The sequence below is a fragment of the Takifugu flavidus genome, chromosome 15 (genome assembly GCF_003711565.1).
Source record: "Takifugu flavidus isolate HTHZ2018 chromosome 15, ASM371156v2, whole genome shotgun sequence".
In the NCBI taxonomy this organism is placed as follows: domain Eukaryota; kingdom Metazoa; phylum Chordata; class Actinopteri; order Tetraodontiformes; family Tetraodontidae; genus Takifugu; species Takifugu flavidus.
In genome coordinates this window covers 2,470,471-2,488,608 of record NC_079534.1, presented here as the reverse complement: position 1 = coordinate 2,488,608, position 18,138 = coordinate 2,470,471, and the positions used below count along the sequence as shown (strand labels likewise).

At 51.3% G+C, this 18,138-nt stretch overlaps 1 protein-coding gene across 3 annotated transcripts; it reads right to left on the bottom strand.

The window, feature by feature from the left end:
* Window positions 1–6,748: 6,748 nt before the first annotated feature.
* On the bottom strand, window positions 6,749–17,232 carry LOC130538889 (SUN domain-containing ossification factor-like). 3 transcript variants are annotated; one of them, XM_057056861.1, is made up of 24 exons: window positions 16,943–17,232; window positions 15,555–15,654; window positions 15,302–15,433; window positions 14,967–15,172; window positions 14,760–14,858; window positions 14,554–14,683; window positions 14,359–14,476; window positions 13,780–13,904; window positions 13,624–13,691; window positions 13,428–13,535; window positions 13,240–13,345; window positions 12,950–12,970; window positions 12,427–12,482; window positions 11,965–12,047; window positions 11,821–11,883; window positions 11,662–11,727; window positions 11,481–11,568; window positions 10,101–11,396; window positions 9,946–10,033; window positions 9,754–9,858; window positions 9,385–9,542; window positions 9,097–9,188; window positions 8,953–9,008; window positions 6,749–8,859 (listed from the first exon to the last, which is right to left on the bottom strand). In XM_057056861.1, the coding sequence occupies exons 1-24, from the start codon at window positions 17,005–17,007 to the stop codon at window positions 8,392–8,394; spliced, it is 3,897 nt and encodes a 1,298-aa protein (XP_056912841.1). In that variant the 5' UTR covers window positions 17,008–17,232; the 3' UTR covers window positions 6,749–8,391. The 3 variants fall into 3 exon arrangements, with proteins under 3 accessions (XP_056912841.1, XP_056912842.1, XP_056912844.1); XM_057056862.1 differs by having other exon boundaries at window positions 14,554–14,680; XM_057056864.1 differs by lacking the exon at window positions 12,950–12,970.
* Between the last annotated feature and the right edge of the window lie 906 nt (window positions 17,233–18,138).

The following is an 18,138-nucleotide window of genomic DNA, read 5'->3' as shown; positions in this document are numbered from 1 at the left end:
TTCACGCCGCCGCCTCAGCAAACCGCCACAACACCTGGGAGGTCTCGCCAACGTCACGGCGACCTTTGGCGCAGCGGAACCAAGGTCAAAGGTCAAACAACCTGCTCCCATTTTATGTCACACCGGCTTCATTGCTGTATTTTACTGGTTGATATTCCGTCTCTCCGGACCTCCTCCTAACCTGCCCCCCCCCCCCCCCCCCCCAGCATCATTGTACAGCAGAGAGAGATAAAATGAAGGGAAAATAAAGAGACAAGGAGCCCCCCCCCCATGTAATGAGGGTCATATTGCTCGGGCTGTACAGGCAGGAAAAATAATTTAATTCATGAAGGAGGGCGGAGCAGCAGCTTTCCATATCAAAGGGGATTGGGAGCATTTTGTTTGAAAGGCACATTTTGAAGAATTCCACAAATTCAATATTCTCTTTCTGATTAAAATTCAATGCATCTGCCCCCCCCCCCTCCGACGCCCCCCCCCTCCGACGCCCCCCCCCCCCCGACCAAAGGTGCTGGCTGCGCATCCTTCAGGCCATCGCCGCCTTCAAGTGTTAAGTAGGAGTCCGGGGGGGTTACAACAAAAACAGAGAGGGGAAAACCAAAATCCCACATGGGGGGGGCAGAGCTCATGTTTTAGGTTTGATCTTCTTCTGTGCCTCTGTAGTCCGCTGCGGCCTAACGCGGCGGCGCCGGCCCCCCCGCCGCCAGATCAGACGCATTAAGGAGATAATTGTCCCCCCTGGTTGGACGGGTCATTATAGGAGCCGGTGCACAGAACTCAAGCGGGAGCGTGGACGGAGGCTGCGGCGGGATGGTCATGGTGAGCTCGCACCCCCCCCATATGCATTGGATTGCAGCAGGACCAGAGCGTTAGCAAAGTCCTTTATTTTTGTTTTGAGTTCCACGTCCAAGGCTTCCAAGTCCCGATGGGATTGGAGCATAAACACCGCAAAAGCAAGAAGATCCCCCCCACACACACACACACACACACACACGCGCGCCCCCCCCCCCCACCCCCGTCTTGGCGCTCACCTTAGCAAACCCATCAGTTTGCCTTTGGCGTCAATTGTGTATCCACGAAAACAAAAGACACCTTTTCTTGTTTTAACCCTTTTGTTCTGGTTGGAGCCAGTTTAAGCAGCAACATACAGGCAGGTGAAGGGAAGCAACCTCCCCCCCCCACCACCACCACCACCAACCCCCCCCCCCAGCTCAACGTGTGTCTTTATTTCCGCACACAATCGAGTCCTGATGGGATTAGCCATTGTGTTTACAGCTGCAGTGGGAGGATTAGGGATGATGGGAGGGAGGACGGCGGTCCGGCCAGCTGCACGAACGCCAGCGAAGGAAGTCAACACCCCCCCCACCACCACCACCACCAACCCCCCAGCACCAAGGATCAACAGCTGATTGCTCGAATCTGCTTCCGGGATGTTCCGATATCCTTAAATCTGGGAATAAAGTGCGTTTTTCAGCTGTGCTGCTCATGTGGCAGGAAAACGAGATGCACACAGCAACCTGTCACACACACACACACACACACACACACACCTACACACACACACACACACACACACACGCCGCTCGTACAATCACACGGGGCGCGTGTACGTAAACGGGGGGAGGCGAGCCGTGACTGTCAGAAGTGACACGTGATGACTGGGTTTGCAAGACACACCATTATCACAGCACCTCGGGCGCGCACGTGCGCGTGCGTGATCACCTTGTGTGCGAGGGAGGGAGGAGGACCGGCGTCATGGGAACAACACTGCTATTACTCCTTCGCTCCGAACTGGTAATTTACCGGAATCCCAGCAGGTGTCACAACCGCGGCAACGCGCTGTTCAAAGGCTGCCACGTTTGTCTCTCAGGTGGAACCACGAGAAGAGGGAGACGCGCTCAGTTGTGAGGGGGGGGGTGTGTGTGTGTGTGTGTGGAGGGGGGGGCGGGGTGCGTCTCCCGGGGCTCCGTGCACGTCGCACCGAGAGGAGAGGATGTCCGACGTGGCGCCTGATTAACGTTGACACTGTCCAGACGTCCTGTGCCAGCGCAAAAACTGCCATCAGTGAGTGTGTGTCTGAGCTCTGGGGAGGTGTGTGTGTGTGTGTGTGGGGGGGCTGTGATTCACACTGCTGATGGAGAGAGAGAGAGAGAGAGAGAGAGCGAGCAAGAGAGAGTCATTACCAAGCATGCTCACCATCACATCACCCCCCACCATCCTTCATTACAGCCCACACCACCCACAGAAATAAGAGCAGATCTGCATTCAGCTACACACACACACACACACACACACACACACACACGCACACACACGCACACAGCAGCGTATAAAAGGAGCGGCCCCCTGCATCAGGGTGTCAGGAGAGCTTATCCGTAATGGCAGAGCAGGCTGCAGCAGTGAATCAAGCACTTATCCTGTGTAACAGAGTCCCCGTTAGAGGAGGCGTTTCTCAGAAAGTGGTTAAAAGCTTCTGCAAATGATCACGTTTCAGCGTCTGAGTCCTGATTCAGATGCAGAGGTCACAGCATCTGATCCCTCCGGCAGAGAGAGACTTGTTCTGCTGGAAATGCGGCACAGCTACCTGCGCCGTGGTCCCAAAGCAGCCCGCCTGCAGCAGCACGGTAGCAGCGGCACGGTAGCAGCGGCACGGTAGCAGCAGCACAGTAGCAGCAGCATGTTAGCAGCAGCACAGTAGCAGCAGCATGTTAGCAGCGGCACGGTAGCAGCGGCACGGTAGCAGCGGCACAGTAGCAGCGGCACAGTAGCAGTGGCACAGTAGCAGCGGCACAGTAGCAGCGGCACAGTAGCAGCGGCACAGTAGCAGCGGCACAGTAACAGCGGCTCAGTAGCAGCGGCACAGTAGCAGCAGCATGTTAGCAGCAGCACAGTAGCAGCAGCATGTTAGCAGCAGCATGTTAGCAGCAGCACAGTAGCAGCAGCATGTTAGCAGCAGCATGTTAGCAGCAGCACAGTAGCAGCAGCACAGTAGCAGCAGCATGTTAGCAGCAGCATGTTAGCAGCAGCACAGTAGCAGCAGCATGTTAGCAGCAGCACAGTAGCAGCAGCATGTTAGCAGCAGCATGTTAGCAGCAGCACAGTAGCAGCAGCTCAGCCTCCACATGCTCCTGAAAGCTTTGGCGTGCAATTACTAAATTAGTCGAGAAATTAATTTCGACCCAGTGAACTGACACAGAAACGCACTGAACTGCTAATCTGGGAGCAGGAGGGCTAAAAATCCTCTGGAATTTAAATTTTAATGGATTAATGATGTCAGGGCTCTCCAGTGGATGGAGCGGGCTGTAGCACAAAGTAACTCCGAAGGAATTAAATTGCTTGCAGGGTGTGTGTGTGTGTGTGTGTGTGTGTGTGTGTGGGGGGGTGCTTCACTGTGGGGCAACCGATGCCGTGTTGTTGCTAACAGCACATACGGTGACACAGCAACCACGTCAGCGGCGGATCAGTCAGCGCACATTGATTAGTGCACAACCAAAATAATTCTGGTCGTGATTCACCCTCCACACACACACACACACACACACACACACACGCACACACACACAGACACACACAGACACACACACACGCCCGAAGGCAGGATGCTCAATTAATCACTTTTGGCAGCAGGAAGTTTAGGATGGATTCCTTTTTTTGTCTTTCAGAGAGACTTTTGTTGGTATCTGAAAGTCCTGAAAGACGAATTATGGCAGAAGCAGCGGAGGACTCCTTCTGAATGACTCTGGGGGAGTTCAAATATGCGTATAAAAGATTGCGGCGATCACTCAGGTTGACTAAAAGAATCGGATTTGCAACAGCGAGATGTAATTATTGTCGTCTTTAATCAGCTTTCAACCAGACTGTGGAAATTCCAAAGGACGGAGGATTAAAATCTATTCGACTGTCAATATAAGAAAAAAAGGGTTTTTAACAGACTTATCAGCAGACATTTGCAGACGTGATGGCTTAAAGTTCCACCGCAGATGCATTGTGGGACGTGAAAACACCGAGGAGGCGTTTACGCCACAGGGTTTTTCAAAATAAGAGCACGGAAACCTTCAGATTAAAAGCACCTGTTTGACTGATTCATCCTCCCCACGCCGGAGTTGAAGGGGACGGCCAAATATAACCTTGCTCACAGGGTGAGCACAGGCGTGCAGTCGACCTGGCCCCCGCCCCCTGCTTTCTCACCTGACACGCGCCTCCCCAGGGGAGGTGACAGAGGTCGGGGGAAGATTCTGGGCCCGATGCAAAAAGCCGAGGCCCCTGGGGAGAAGCTGTGACAAGCAACAACGCCGCCACCGCCATCATCATAATCACCACATCTGCTAAAGGACCCCCATCTCTTCCCATGCGTAACCATGGCGACAGCTGAAGCATGAGGGGAGGGGTGGGCTGACCTTAAGGTCGCTGCAGAGTCCGAGTGGCCTTCAAACCGTCCATAGCTAAAGTTGGTGGTCGCTACAAAGCACGAGCGTATTAAACGCCACCTAGTGGCCGATCCGGATGCACCAAAACACTAATATTACAATTACCACTGACCTGAGGCAACTTGTGCTGGTGGGGCATATCAGCAGGGGTATCAAAAAGGGCTCCAGGATATCGGAATCTCCAGAGCCATATTTACCATATTCACCATGGGGGCCAAACCACGGGTCAAAGTTCAGCAACGTCCTGTGGGCGCGGATCATAAAACTGTTATTAGAATAGGTCGAAGAGGGCACCAATGGGGCGTCGTTCAGATGAGAAAAAGCATTTTTATTTCATGACCGCGCTGCCATTATCCACCATTTCACGCGCCCCCACCGCCGTGTTTTATTCTAATCGTCCACCAATTATTCATAAATGACACCAACTGCCGCCATTAACATTCCATGTTAGCTGCATGCGGGTTGTGCGGTGCGCTGCTGAGCTTGGTGCCCGTCTTCCCGGTGTATTTTAGGGGGGGAAAAGGAGTTGAAGAGAATTAAAAACGAGCGTAAGGGCTCGCGGAAGGTTACCTCTGGCATCTGGGTTGTGACTCATTCATCAGCAGGAGAAAGGTTAGGCTACACGCACGATCACTCTTTCCTGCGGGGCTGAAAGCTGCTGTATTTAGTCAACATGTCACATCTCATCTGCGCCGCGACCGTGCGGGCTTTGCGTGACCCCGCCGACGCGCACTCAATACTGTGCGTCCCTGTCAACGCGGAGGGGTTGCGCGGGAGGGACTAGGACATTATTACCCCTCACACGTCCCGGGATTCGGTCTGAAACGAGCCTCGAACGCGTTTCCGTGACGCATCAGGCAGCAAATCTCAGAGGACAGAGACGCGCACGGGAGAGGAGCGCGCGCAACATCAGGCAGAAGGCTCCCCGGGGGGGTGCTCTTATTCATGTATATGCATCTGCAGCCCGGGGCTGATCAAATGTGGCACGTCTGTTGCGGCTTTTTTGAATGGCTGCTTCGACCCCGCACACGCGGGGGGAGAGTCGGAGCGTGCGCGGCCGATTTGATTCCAAGTGGCTGCCAACATCTTCGCGGTCCCGCGCGCTAAACGGCCCCTGTCAAGACGCCACATCGGCTCAGGCATGACGACGACGCAACGGCCCCCAAATCCCAACTACGAGCGTTTATTGTGGCGTCCGGTGGCGACGGCGGGAGGGAAAAGGAAATGGGACGGAGAAGGAAATGAGCAGTAAGAGACATGAAACGGGCCCGGCGGAGGGGGGGGGCAGATCTGTGACAGACCCGCAAAGCCGTGTTTAATGCGGTCTCAAATGATATCCACAGAACATCAAAGAAGGGCCCCCGCCCCGCAGAAATCTAAGAAAGCGAAGCACCCAGAGGATTATTCTCCTCCAATCGCAAGTACCCGCACACTGGTGGGATCCTGCACCCCCCCCCCCCCCCACACACACACACACACACACAGAAACAAGACAAGACAAGAGCTGGAAGAGAGCAAAAAGCAAACTAATGAGGGAAAAAGGAGGAGGCGTTCAACCTTTGCGGAGACCCGAAGAGGAAGGCCACTTAATGAGCTTTACGCGCATGCACACACACTGGCGCGCGTGTGCAGCGCGTGTTCTGTCGTTGTCCTCACGAGCGTGCAGGTTTACAGAAAAGGTGAAGAGTTAAATGGCTTAATTGACGCACGGAGGTGATTCAGGAGGAGACCTTTAGGGGGCGCTGCTCGGCTAATGAGAGCGTTTAACCCCGCTGCTGATGACCCACACAGGCTCGGTGAGCTGGGATGTTCTCTGCTGCCTGCAGGGTTCCAACGTCCCCCGGGTTTTATTGCTCACAGCGGCCACTCTGACTGGAAACCGGGTCCCTGATCAGATCACTATCCATAGATTTTTAGTGTCTATTTAAACGCAGCATATTAATTAGCGTTTTCATTCATTTAGCGCCGAGACCTTCATATAAATATTAACGAGGTCCTCCTTTACGGCGCTAAAACCTGGCTTGACCATGTCCGAAGGACCTGAATCTCAACGTCGGTGCTCATTAATTTCACCCATCCGCCGTCATCATTTTACAGTGTAACAGCCCTCTGGACCGGAACCACTCGTGGACTCCATCGCGGGAACTTCTCGCCACCAGGGGGCACCAAATCCTACTGTGCAGCAAGTCACGCGTGAGCTTCTACATTTATGCTTCTGTCCCGAACAAAGCTGACGACCTCATCGGGGCCTATTTTTCTTTAAGACGCTCAGGAGACGGCGCGCTGCAGGTTTAAACGCCGGCGAATCAGCACTCGAGAGGCCATTTTGCCAGTGGAAAAATCTCTGCTTTATAGGTTAGCGTGAGAGACAAGAGGAGAGAGAAGGGAAGAAGGAAAAAGAAAAACAGATTTTGACAGCCAGATTACATCAGCGCAGCCAGTTCGTGGAAGAATACACAATCTGTACACAGATAATGCAGCACTTGAATTCCAGGCGATGCAGCTTCGCCTCCCCTTATCTGTTTCCAGGGGACGTAATCCCGGCCACGTGCAAACCCGACACAAATCGAAATAGGTTGAGTGCCCGTCAGCTTATTATTGAGAGCGGTGGGAGATCATTTCTGCCAGGAGTCAAGAGCTTGTCAGGAATCACGCTTGAGAGAGCAGCGAGCAGAGGAGACACCTGTACACTGGCATGAAAACATACAGGCCCAGGGAGAATATTCAGCCCATAAGAGAGCGCAGATAAAGAGAGAGAGCGCGGGGAAAAGAGGATTGCAGCAGTACATTTACAGATAATCTTTGGAATGAGGTACGGGCAAAGAGAAAGATTTCTGTTAGCAGAATGACAGGGGTGGAAAAAGAGCATCAGGCACGCTTATCTCTCAAAGTCTCCTAACCCAGCCGGGTCGGGCGAATAAAGAGGTTTTAACCTAATTTCTCACATCCACCATCACTCTGACCGTGACTGACCACAGCAGGCACTGAGAACAGAAGATGGCCTGAGCCAGGGTAATGGAACAAATCCAGCCCCCCCAACCCCAACCCCCCAACCCCTCCACTCGGGGGAAAAAGAATGAGAAAAAAGCAGCACAACCACAGCATTGATGCTGTTGCACAAACACATCCTACATTCACAGGAAAAAGCCCTTTAAAGATGGAGGTCAGTCTGATTATTTGTTACTTCCTCGGTGGTGGAAGAAGCAAACGAGCGCGTGATTCACAGCCCGTGAACTTATTTACCTCCATCCCGTCTAATGAGTCACCACATGGAAAATAATGGCTGCGGATCAACAAGCATTAATGGTCGCACTGCCCCCTGGTGGAGCCGACAGGAACCGCTACACGAGAGGCCTCTCCCCCAGTGGTCCGTGCCTTTAAATCATCTTAATTAATGAATTCCACAAGTGTCTGTGAACCAACATTTATTTTTGAAGACTGATTTTCCGTGACTGGCCCCAGCTATTTGATGCAATTAGCTAAATGACTCCTAATTTTTCAAGTACAGTACAGAGTCTGATTTGCGTTGCTGTGCAAGGATGTGAAGGTCTGCAGAGAAACTCTGTCCTCACGACAGATTAGGAGTGTTTACACTTGAGAAGGCTTCCATTAAAGTATTGCATCATTTCAGCCTTGTCTATCAAATGAGAGAGGGGGGGGGGGATGTGCAAGAAGCCAAAAGGAGAAAAAGACATTCAACAGATGTGGCCAGATTGTCTGGATTATTTTAATTTGTCTTGTTCCTGCCCCCGTACCTACGGACCAAAGTGCTCTGTTGGGATTATTTTAGAATTTCGCAATACAACATCAGCTGTTTTAGCAAATGACAACCTGTGACGGACGAGCAGAAGAAACAAACGGGAGAGGGAGGCCGACGGGCTCGTCCTACGTTGGAGCTTCATCTCTTCAGAAATAAATAATAACCATCTGCTTTCGGAAGGAGCCGAGGCGGGACCCCCCCTGAATGTCAAACAGGACCCGAGAGGGCGACGTTGACCCCGAACGTGCCGGAGCTTTGCTCCCTGGTCCTCTTCATGATGTCCTCTATGGTGGAGATCTGCAGCAGTTTCCCCTTGTCCTTCTTTGGAGCTTGCAGAAAGTCAATCACGGCACATCCGGGCTTAGGACGCCTGCGTCTGGACGCCCGCTTCTCAGTCCGGCTCTTGGGCGGAGGCACCGAGTCGCAGATCCTGCTGCAGGATGTGGCGATGCCACAGAAGGAGGGGTCGTCCGAGTGGGAAGACCCCTCTGAGCTGCCCTCTGACGGCGAGTCTCTGAACACGGGGGGAAGTAACCTTTTGGTCAGGGGTGCGGGGATTGAGGTGACGGGTACTCCGTTGCACAGAGACCCTCCGTTGCACAGTTTTGGAGCCGCGTGAAAAGACGGCCGCAACGTCTCCACTTTCTCCGTGGGTTTCATCTTACGGCGCCTTTTCTGTGTGAGGGACAATATTAAGGAGACATGTTAGCCACCATAAATAGGCCGCAGCTCGTGAGCATTGATGAAGATAATAACCCCTGATTGCACCTTTCTGTTGGCCGTGCACAGACTCTGCGTGTCCTCCGTGTGCAGCATTTCTGGGCCTGTGAGGCGAAAAGACCATTATCAGTACAGCATCCCAGGACTCCGCTTCAAGCGCCTGATTAGCATAGCGCCGATTAGCGTGCTCGCCTTCAGTCGTGGCTAACTGGAATGACTCCGAGTGGATGAGCGGGTAGGATGCGCTCCTCTTCAAGCCCGGCTCGTCGCAGGATGAGAACTGTCTATTAAGGAAACAATAATGGCCGAGGTTAACGACTGCATGTAGCGCCGTTATTAAGAAATGACTCATGTCTGCCGGAGCGCTTAAGATCCCAGCTGCAATGTTCTTGATGATTAATAGCATCAATATAGTGGCTTTATGAGAAGCAGCCATTTAAGGCACTCACTGGCAGTACCAGTCCATTTGAAGCCTCCTACCTTTCAGGACAGCAGTAGGAGTAGCTCTTGCCTACAGGAGGTTCTGGTTCTGTGCTCGGAGGAGCGGCGGTGATGCGGCAGTGGTTGGCACACAGCAGCAGGCCGACACAGAAGCAGAGCACCAGCGACAGCACCAAGTAGGTCTGCCGCTCCGACACCTGGGACAGACCAACGTTAACAGCGCTTGATCAGGGTCACGTGCGCAATCACAAATCAGACCTTTCTAGTAGCTCGAGCCACACGCGCATCATAGCAGAGCGTCCTCGTGATGTCATGGGCACAGGCTAAATATATGATATGATCGGGGGGGGGGATAACCATCATCCTGACTGGAGATGACAGATTTGTGCCAGGAGCGTTTGTCTCTACCTCAACCTGTAGCTGACTGACTCGATCAGACAGGTTCAGAACCAGCCTGGTCATGTTCTCCAGCTGACCCTGGAGCAGCTGGATGGACTCGGTCTGTCGCTGATCCTGTGGGAGAGAAATGACAAACACGAGTCACGTGAGCGACCGTGCGGGCTATTTTGAGCCGCCGTCTGAAAGGCGCGCTCTGCTCACCTGTTCCTCTGCTATTCTGGAGGTGTTCTGGAGCTTGATGACCGTTTTGTTGAAAGCCTTCTGCATCTCTTCCATTTGCTTTCGATATCTACAATTTAGAGAAGGAAAGGTAACGCCTGAGTATCAGTTTTCAGGGGAGGGGGGGGGGGGCTCACCTCTGACTTAGCTGCTCTAGATAGCGACCACTGAGCGACATGTTCATCTCCAGGGCCTTGATGCGATTGTTGAGCCTCATGAACACGGACTCCTTCTGGCTAGAGCCGTGCACCTGGTTCCCGTTCTGCTCCGTGCCATTGGGGGGGTCTGCATAGATGTCTGAGAGGGACGGTGAGGCAGGTGGGGCAGGCGAGACAGGAGGCGCCGCGGCAGAGGAGGCGGCTACGGAGGCGTCGTCGGGGGCCTCCTCAGTTTTGGTGTCTGTAATAACTGGGTGGCCACTAGAGGGCTCCGGTTCTGAGCCCAGATCTGGAACAAGGCCGGGTCCTTCGGTGGAAACACTATCAGCTTCTTGGAAAATAGGCAGGTCAGGATAAAAAGGGGAGGCGGTGGGACTGAGAATTTGATCTGTTCTATCTGGGGTGTTCACGTCAGGCTGAGAAACGACAGTTTTAAATGTCTCTTCCGCTGAAACCACCGAGGACTCGTCCACCGTGACAGCGGGGTGCGCGTGACTGGACCCACTGGGAGAGACCGAGGGCTCGATGTGCCTCTCCTCAGCCGGCGCATCCTGGTTTTTTTCTGGTTCCCCCGAAGACAGCAGCGGAGTCTCTACACCAGGAGTAGGCTTGGCAGAGGATGAGTCGGGGACACTGTGTTTGGGCAGGTTTGAGGATTGACTGGGCTCCAGCAGGGGAAGTTCCAAAATGGAGTCTTTGTGAGACGCTGCAGTGTTCTCTGGAGGCTGCGGTGCTTCTGAGGGGCTGGCGCTGCTCTCTGGCTCCGGTTCAGCCGCTTGTTCTGTTTCACGGGGCTGATGTTCCTCACTGTGAGGCTGTTGAGGCTCATGCCAGCCAGAGGGGAACAGGGGTCGCTGCCAAGCAGGTGTTTCAATAGATGGGATTGTCTGTTTCTGCCGCACGGCTTGGCACTTTCTCTTTTTGGACAGTGATGCTGAACAGCGCTGATGGAGATACTCCTGGAGCGAAGCGTTGCAGCAGCAGCGGGAGGAAAGTGGAGGAAGTGCTGAACAGTGGTTTGGGATTCCCGGTTGATGCTTGACATAACGCCACTTCCCTTTCCCTTTCTCTTCGTCCGACTCTTCTTCCTTTTCCAAAAGAGTGATTGTTGAGCTGATTGGCTGTTCCTCATCTTTCTCTGAAGGAAGGGCAGGTTCTTCCTCCACGTGGGGGGCCTCAAGATCGCTCCTATGGGTGGTAGGAGTCTCTGAAGAGGGGGCTATGGTGGTAGGGATGCTAGGATCTGGTAAACTGGTTTCCACTTCAGACTCAGGACTACAGAGGGAGATCAACAGCAGAATATCAAGAGAGGACGTGCAAATGCTTCTCTTTTAACAGCGCTCCTCTCAGCGTGCTTACACTGTAGGAACGTCATCAGGTGGGTTCTGGGCAGCAGGTTCTTTTGGTGACGGCTCAGTCGCGTTTACGTCGTGTGATGAGACGTTGCCTGCAAAGAAATCGGGGAGAAAAACTCTTCAATTTTCATGACTTGCACTAAAAGGGAAAAGAGGTGGGAATGTCGTCACTTTGTTGGTCATACCCTGCATCTCCGCCCCTCCCCCGAGAACGTTGACGGCAATGTTGTTGACCATGTTCAAAATGGCATCTTAAAGAGAGGACGGACACCAGAGGGGCCAGTTAACAGTCAGAGCGGATCAAATGATCCAACCGCGCTCGTCGTCGGGGCCGGTGAACCCACCTTTAGCGGAACCAATCAGATTCTTTGATAACTTGGCTTCAGGTGTATATCCTGGAGGATAATCTGTAGAGAACAGGGCCACAGACTCAAACAGGCTGGCCCGGCCTGCCTCATGATTCTGATGCAGATGGTGGCGATTCTTACCAAAGTCATCATCCAGATCGTCTGGTCTCTCTGGAGGATCAGCGATCTCCTCATACTCCTCCACCATACTGGTGCCAAACACCCTGTGGAATATAAAACACCCATGTGTGAGAGTGCCTCTCCTAACGTGTTAAACGCTCCTTTCTGATCCGGCTCAGTTCCACAATTTGCATTCAAAAAGAGCCGCAGCAACAGCTCAAACGTCTCCACCGGCAGGGATCGGCCACGTGGCAACACGTGCATTCATTCCCACAAAAGATGGGTGAGGGTGAACAGGGGTGAGCTGGACACACGCCAGAACATGGCGTAATCAGCTCCACGCCAGCCAGAATGGATAGGTTATATAACAAGTTCCCATCAGGTAAACATGGAATCTTTGCTGGATTCCTGTTGTTACTACACTGCAAGAATGAGAACTATGGAGAATGAAGTAAAAACACAAATCTGTCCAGAGTCACAGACCTTATGAGGCTGAGGGGACAGAAATGTTCGGACCCAAAATGGGACAGAAGCTCCACCTAAAGAAAGAAAGTCAAAGCAAAGAACAGTTATTCTGGAACAAAATGCTGTTACAATCACCAGCCAATCACCACTTGTGGTTGTGAAATTGTGGATCGGACTGATTGAAACCATGACAACACACATGAGAAGGAGGAACTGCAGACTTAGACGCACGATCGTTGTTTAAATGACAAAACCTGGACGTCAATTCCGAACATAAAACAATCAATCAGATGTTACATCAGTGAAACATAGCAGGAAGCAGAGAGTTAGCTTTCAGAATACTGCATCAATAGAACAAGAGACCCAAAACACACACACACACACACACACACACACACACACACACACACACACACACACACACACACACACACACACCACACACACACACACACACACACACACACACACACACACACATTCCTCCCCCTCGCCATTTATCTCACTTGGACACAGACCTCTAAAGGAAAAGCAGGCTAACCTTTATGTACTTGGCGAACATCTGAAGCAGAAGAGAGACAGGAAGAAGAGGAACAAAATTAAAGTAATATACACATGCAGTCAAAACAGGACAGCGTGGCCGTCCTTTGCTTAAATAAAACACTACAAGCTCTTTATGCTGGGAAGAACAGAGCGCTAACGGGCCGGAACCGCTTCCAGGGTGTAGGTACGAAACAAGTGCTGCTTTAAAGAAGCTTCTGCACTTGTTTCGCACCAAACAGAGACGCTTCTAATGTAAAAAAGGGGAAAGTGAAGACCTGCTGTGCTCACCTTCACATATTTAGCATAGAGGTGTTCATCTAAAGGGAAGCTCTGGACTGTGCGTTCATCCCTGGCGTGAAAGGTGCCCAGCTTCTGCCACTTGTTGGTTGGATATCTGCTCAAGCACACGTACGGTTCAGCGCATATTTCCATCTTATTACGCGATAATAAACACGTCCGGTGACTAGGGGGCTCACCTGTCACTGATGGAGACGATAAAGTCTTTGGGTGTGGAGGAGAACAGCTCAAAGTTAGCAATGTCCAGCTGCTTCACCTGGACGGGCTCACAGAGCTCGATGATGAACCTGAGAGAGGACCAGGAAGGAAAACAAAGAAATGAGAATTCTCTTCCAGAAGGTTTCAGGTTGCATCAGTGAAAAAACGGAAACGGACCAGATTTTGTTGCTACAGGGGTTCAGCATGTACATGTCCATGTTCTCCATCAAAATGGCTGAAGTGCTCTGCAGGGATTAAAGGAACTATCAGTCCATATTTGGCCACCCTGCAAATTCCCCATTCGCGTGGATTATCTTTGGGAACGTGCAGTACCTTTGCTTCTGGGTTAGAACCAAGAATCTTGGCTCCGCACTCTACTGAAGCATAGTTGTTGAAGTTCTTCTGGACCTTCTTCCCCACGTGCGAGGCCCCGCTGTTGGCCGTATGTACAGCCTGAGCTGAAGAGGGGGAACAGAAAGATGACCATTAATAGTGCAACAGCTTGGGTTCATCAGTGTAGCGCACGCCTGCACGGGTGGTTCTGGATCCGTGACCCTGCCTGGTGCAGATGGGTATCTTAGACACCCCAGCACACACGGGAAAGCTGCTAAATCTCCCAGGAAAGAACTCTGACGGGAATGTGCTAATTGACTTGAAGATTTAAAGTGTGAGCCCTCCCTACACTAAGGGTGTCATCTTTGATGCTTTAGGGCCTGTTCCCACTGCTCAGATCTGACCTTGAAGCTTGAGTGTCTGCACGCATTATTGGCGTGATGATGTCAGCAACGCCTCTTCCCGTGGAACCGTGTGTGAACACCGCATCCCCCCCGTGTATGACGGTCGTCCCGTTCTCCACGGGAACGAACCTTTCCCTCCGCCGCGCCTGCTACCGCAGCTGTCAATGCCACTCACTCTTTTCTTTTTCCACCTCCATCATCTTCCGCTTCCACTCATCAAAGGTGGGGATGTCCTCGGGGTCTTTGCAGCTCACGGTGGGATCGGAGTCTGAGGCAACGGGGGAGCTCAAGTCCTGTCAGACACAAGGAGGAAAGTCAGCGCTGGGGGGGCTCCTTCGGGGGAGACCGCTCACGCCATGTGGGGCTGTACGTTGTGGGACGTGTTGGCGTCTCTGTGCTGCGAGCTGGGAGCGGCCGGAGAGCTCGGGGGAGGGTCGGGCTGGCTTTTAGTCCCCGCAGTGTGGACGTTGGAAGTGTTCTCCAGAACAATTGGAGGGCTGCTTTGGGAGCAAGAGGGAGCATTTTCACTCATGTTCAAGACAAAAGCCAAGCAGAGAATTTTAACTCTAGTCCCACCTGTCGCGGTCATATGGGTTTTCCTCTTCACAGTTCGCAGGAGGGGGGTCGGAATCATTGATCTCAGCTCCGGAGGCATCAGACTCCTCGTCGGAAAGGCTGAAATAAAAACAAGTATTTAATATCTAGAGGAGGTTTTAAGGAGGATTAAAATGTTTTCTAGTGTTTGGAGCAGAAAGTGAGCAGATTAAACGGAGGACAGGTCACCTGTTTGGGGTGTCAGGCTGCGGGTCAAAGCTGTTGAGGTTGTCTTGAGCATCAGCAGAGACACGTAGATGAGAAGGGGAGCGGGACGGCGAGTCCTGCTGTGGAGGAGGATCTTCTAAGATCTGTTCTGGTTCTGGCTCAGGTTGCAAAGGTCCTCCGTCCGTCTCTAACTGTGCATTATCAACACTCTCCTCCACTCCAAGAACCTGATGGAGAGAGGAGAGATATCAGAGCTTTGGAGGGAAAGGTTAGTCGGACGGCACGATGACAAAAGGCCTTAAACATATTACAGGGACAATCACTAAACAGCTGTTAGTGATGTAGCTGGGATCCACCTTTAAAGAGGGTTCTTCATCCTCCTCCTCCTCCTCCTCCTGTGTTGCTTGCTCCTCTCTTTGCTGATCCTCTGCTATCAAATGATTATCGTCCGAGGCCTGTAGGGCAGGTGACGCCCAGCTTTCTTCAGCCTACACACATGTAAACGCACAGTTATCACGAGCGTCGACAACACGTACGTCACAGAATCAACAAATCAAATCACCAATGAAAAGGACCGACGGTGGTAAACTGGTGATGCGGATAACAAACCTTTTCCCATGACTCCTCCTGTGGATCGATGTCCTGTGAGGCCTGGGTCCTGTGGGCCTCCTGGTGAGAGGCTGTGCAACCAGCATAGCAACTAAGGCACCTATGAGACACAGGCAGTCCGTCACTCCATTTATTAATGCATCAACACTCCAAGCGTACGGAGTGTTTGATTACAGCGTGACAGTGTTAAAGCCGGTGACCCAGTTTATCTTATCTGCCTGCAGAGATACAGAAGGTTGTCGAGATACGCTCCTCACAATCTTCTGGATTGCTCAACGTGAATCATACCTAGGAAATACTGACAACCCTGCTGTAAAATATAGGCTACTAGTTTGCAGGCCAAAGACATTTGCTTTAGGATGTGTTGTATATTCCAGAGATTGATGTAATAAGTGGATCCTGGCAGGAGGACTACGTCCGGTTCCAGTCTAGGCCACATTCCAAGGATGACTGCAAACTGTCAACATTCCAGGATTCTGGGTCAAGGCCTTGGAAATGGGGATGTTTGTCCAATTGATTTGCACAACTAAAGAGATTTTATTGAAATCCCACACACACTTCCAAACTGAGGCTTGTATCGGGAGCAAGTGCGGTGTGGGTTTTTTCCAACATCTGTGACAGGAATCTCACATGATTGCGCTGCTATATTTATTACTGCCGTATCAAATGTTGCTGCTCGCACAATGCAGTTAGAAAACCAATTCCACCGTGGCTGCTTTCACTCCGAGCAGATGAATGTGGGTCAGCTCAACATCACCGACCTGCTGTACATCTTAATTCCCCATTACATCATGTCCCCTTCTCCAATCCCCCAATATGGTTGTTTTCCTAACCATCAACATAAAGACTACAGCTTATGATCATCCCACATAATCTCTGCAGCCTCCCAGACGAGTGACGTGACTGATGATCTGAGAGCTCTTTAATCCTGTCAGGAGCAGATGAACCAAACCTGGTTAGCTCTGATATTAAGACTCAGCACTTTTAAACTTCCGTGTGCCAAAGGTGCTGCTTCAGCCATCAATCCTCCGGTTCCAGTTTGCAGCACAGCGCAGACAGGTACATCTTATGGTCGAGAAACCTTAAACTGTGCAATCACATGAGAAGCAAGTCGTCTTGAATGGCTATTAAACTTTGCACGGTTTGTTTACTTATTAGCTTCAGCTAACATGCTATCACTTGGCTCCAGCACCACCAGTCACAAGTCACTGGTGCCACATCACAGGAGTCTATCGATGCTAGCAAGCTAACATGCTAATTCCGACGATAACCTAGTTGCCTAGCGTTGGTTGCCGTGGTAATTATGTTTGTTACCTTACACCGTCCACGACTGTCTGTGTCTCTGTAAAGACATGTGTTTTTACTCGGGGGGATTTAAATTTACTTACCAAAAGACTACAGCAACACTTAGCCACACTGACACAACTCGCCATAACAGCGGGGTCATCTTCATCCCTCTCCTGCCGGAACGGACATCATTTCCGTACCCAGAATCGCCTTTTATCCTAATGGCGGAAGAGTCTAATAAACGGCGATGGATGAATTCCACCTGTAGTTTCTTGCGGAGCCAGACAAATGTCGCAGTTCCTCACTGAGGTATGCTAGCCCCGGTCCCCCACGCAACCTGCCACTGTCACCGTGTCGGTGCTCAGCGGACCAATCAGCGGCCAGAGACGCTGTTGCGCAGTTCAAACCCAGAGGGGCGGGGCGAGGAGCGCTCGTTTTATGTATAACGGGTTGGCCCGGGTGGTCGGAGTTAGTCGTCGAATATTGCAGTATGATTATTTGTCTTTCAGTCAGGAAAATAGCAAAAACTTGTGAACTGATCGTATGGTTTTAATGATCATGGACTGAGAGAGATCTAGCTATCTATCTGTCTGTCTGTCTGTCTGTCGTCCATATATACAAAGTGGGAAAATAAACTCCAATACATCTGGCGCTAATTACACCCGGGCATTCGCCTGCTTTTATTCCTCAATATTCATCATTTTAGAAGTAAAAGTACTTTATATTAGTCACTAGAGGGAGACATTGACCGTGTACAACCTTCAGTAATTCCTTTGCCTAATGACAGACGACATTTCACTCAGGTCAAGGCTTAATGAATCCGAAAAAATAAGATTAAAATGTACAATGACGAACACAGGTGGCCCGTCGTGGCACACCACGTGGCCCCATGAGTCACCTAAATGCCACATGGCTGCCTGTGACAAAGGTCAAACCCCGCTTCTCCTTCCACCATGTGGTTGATCGGGGGAATTATTTGTGTGAATATATTTCCAGCAACATTTGGCAAATTAAAAAGAAATGTCACATGTACGGTAAATGCTTAATTTTGTCTAGAGAGGAGAAAATTCACCACATTCCATTTAATGCCTGGTAATAGACATTGTTTAAATGATTATGTCATTTGTTTTTGCATGTTGTCATTTTAAATAGACTTCCCCACAATATGTGTAAGTTACAGTAGAACAGCAGTTTCAGAATATGCAGAAAGAAAAAAATGTTTTGCCGCTCCATTGAGAAATCTGCAAACCAGGCTGCGTCAATGATCGACAATAATAATAATTTTAAAAAGAGGCCA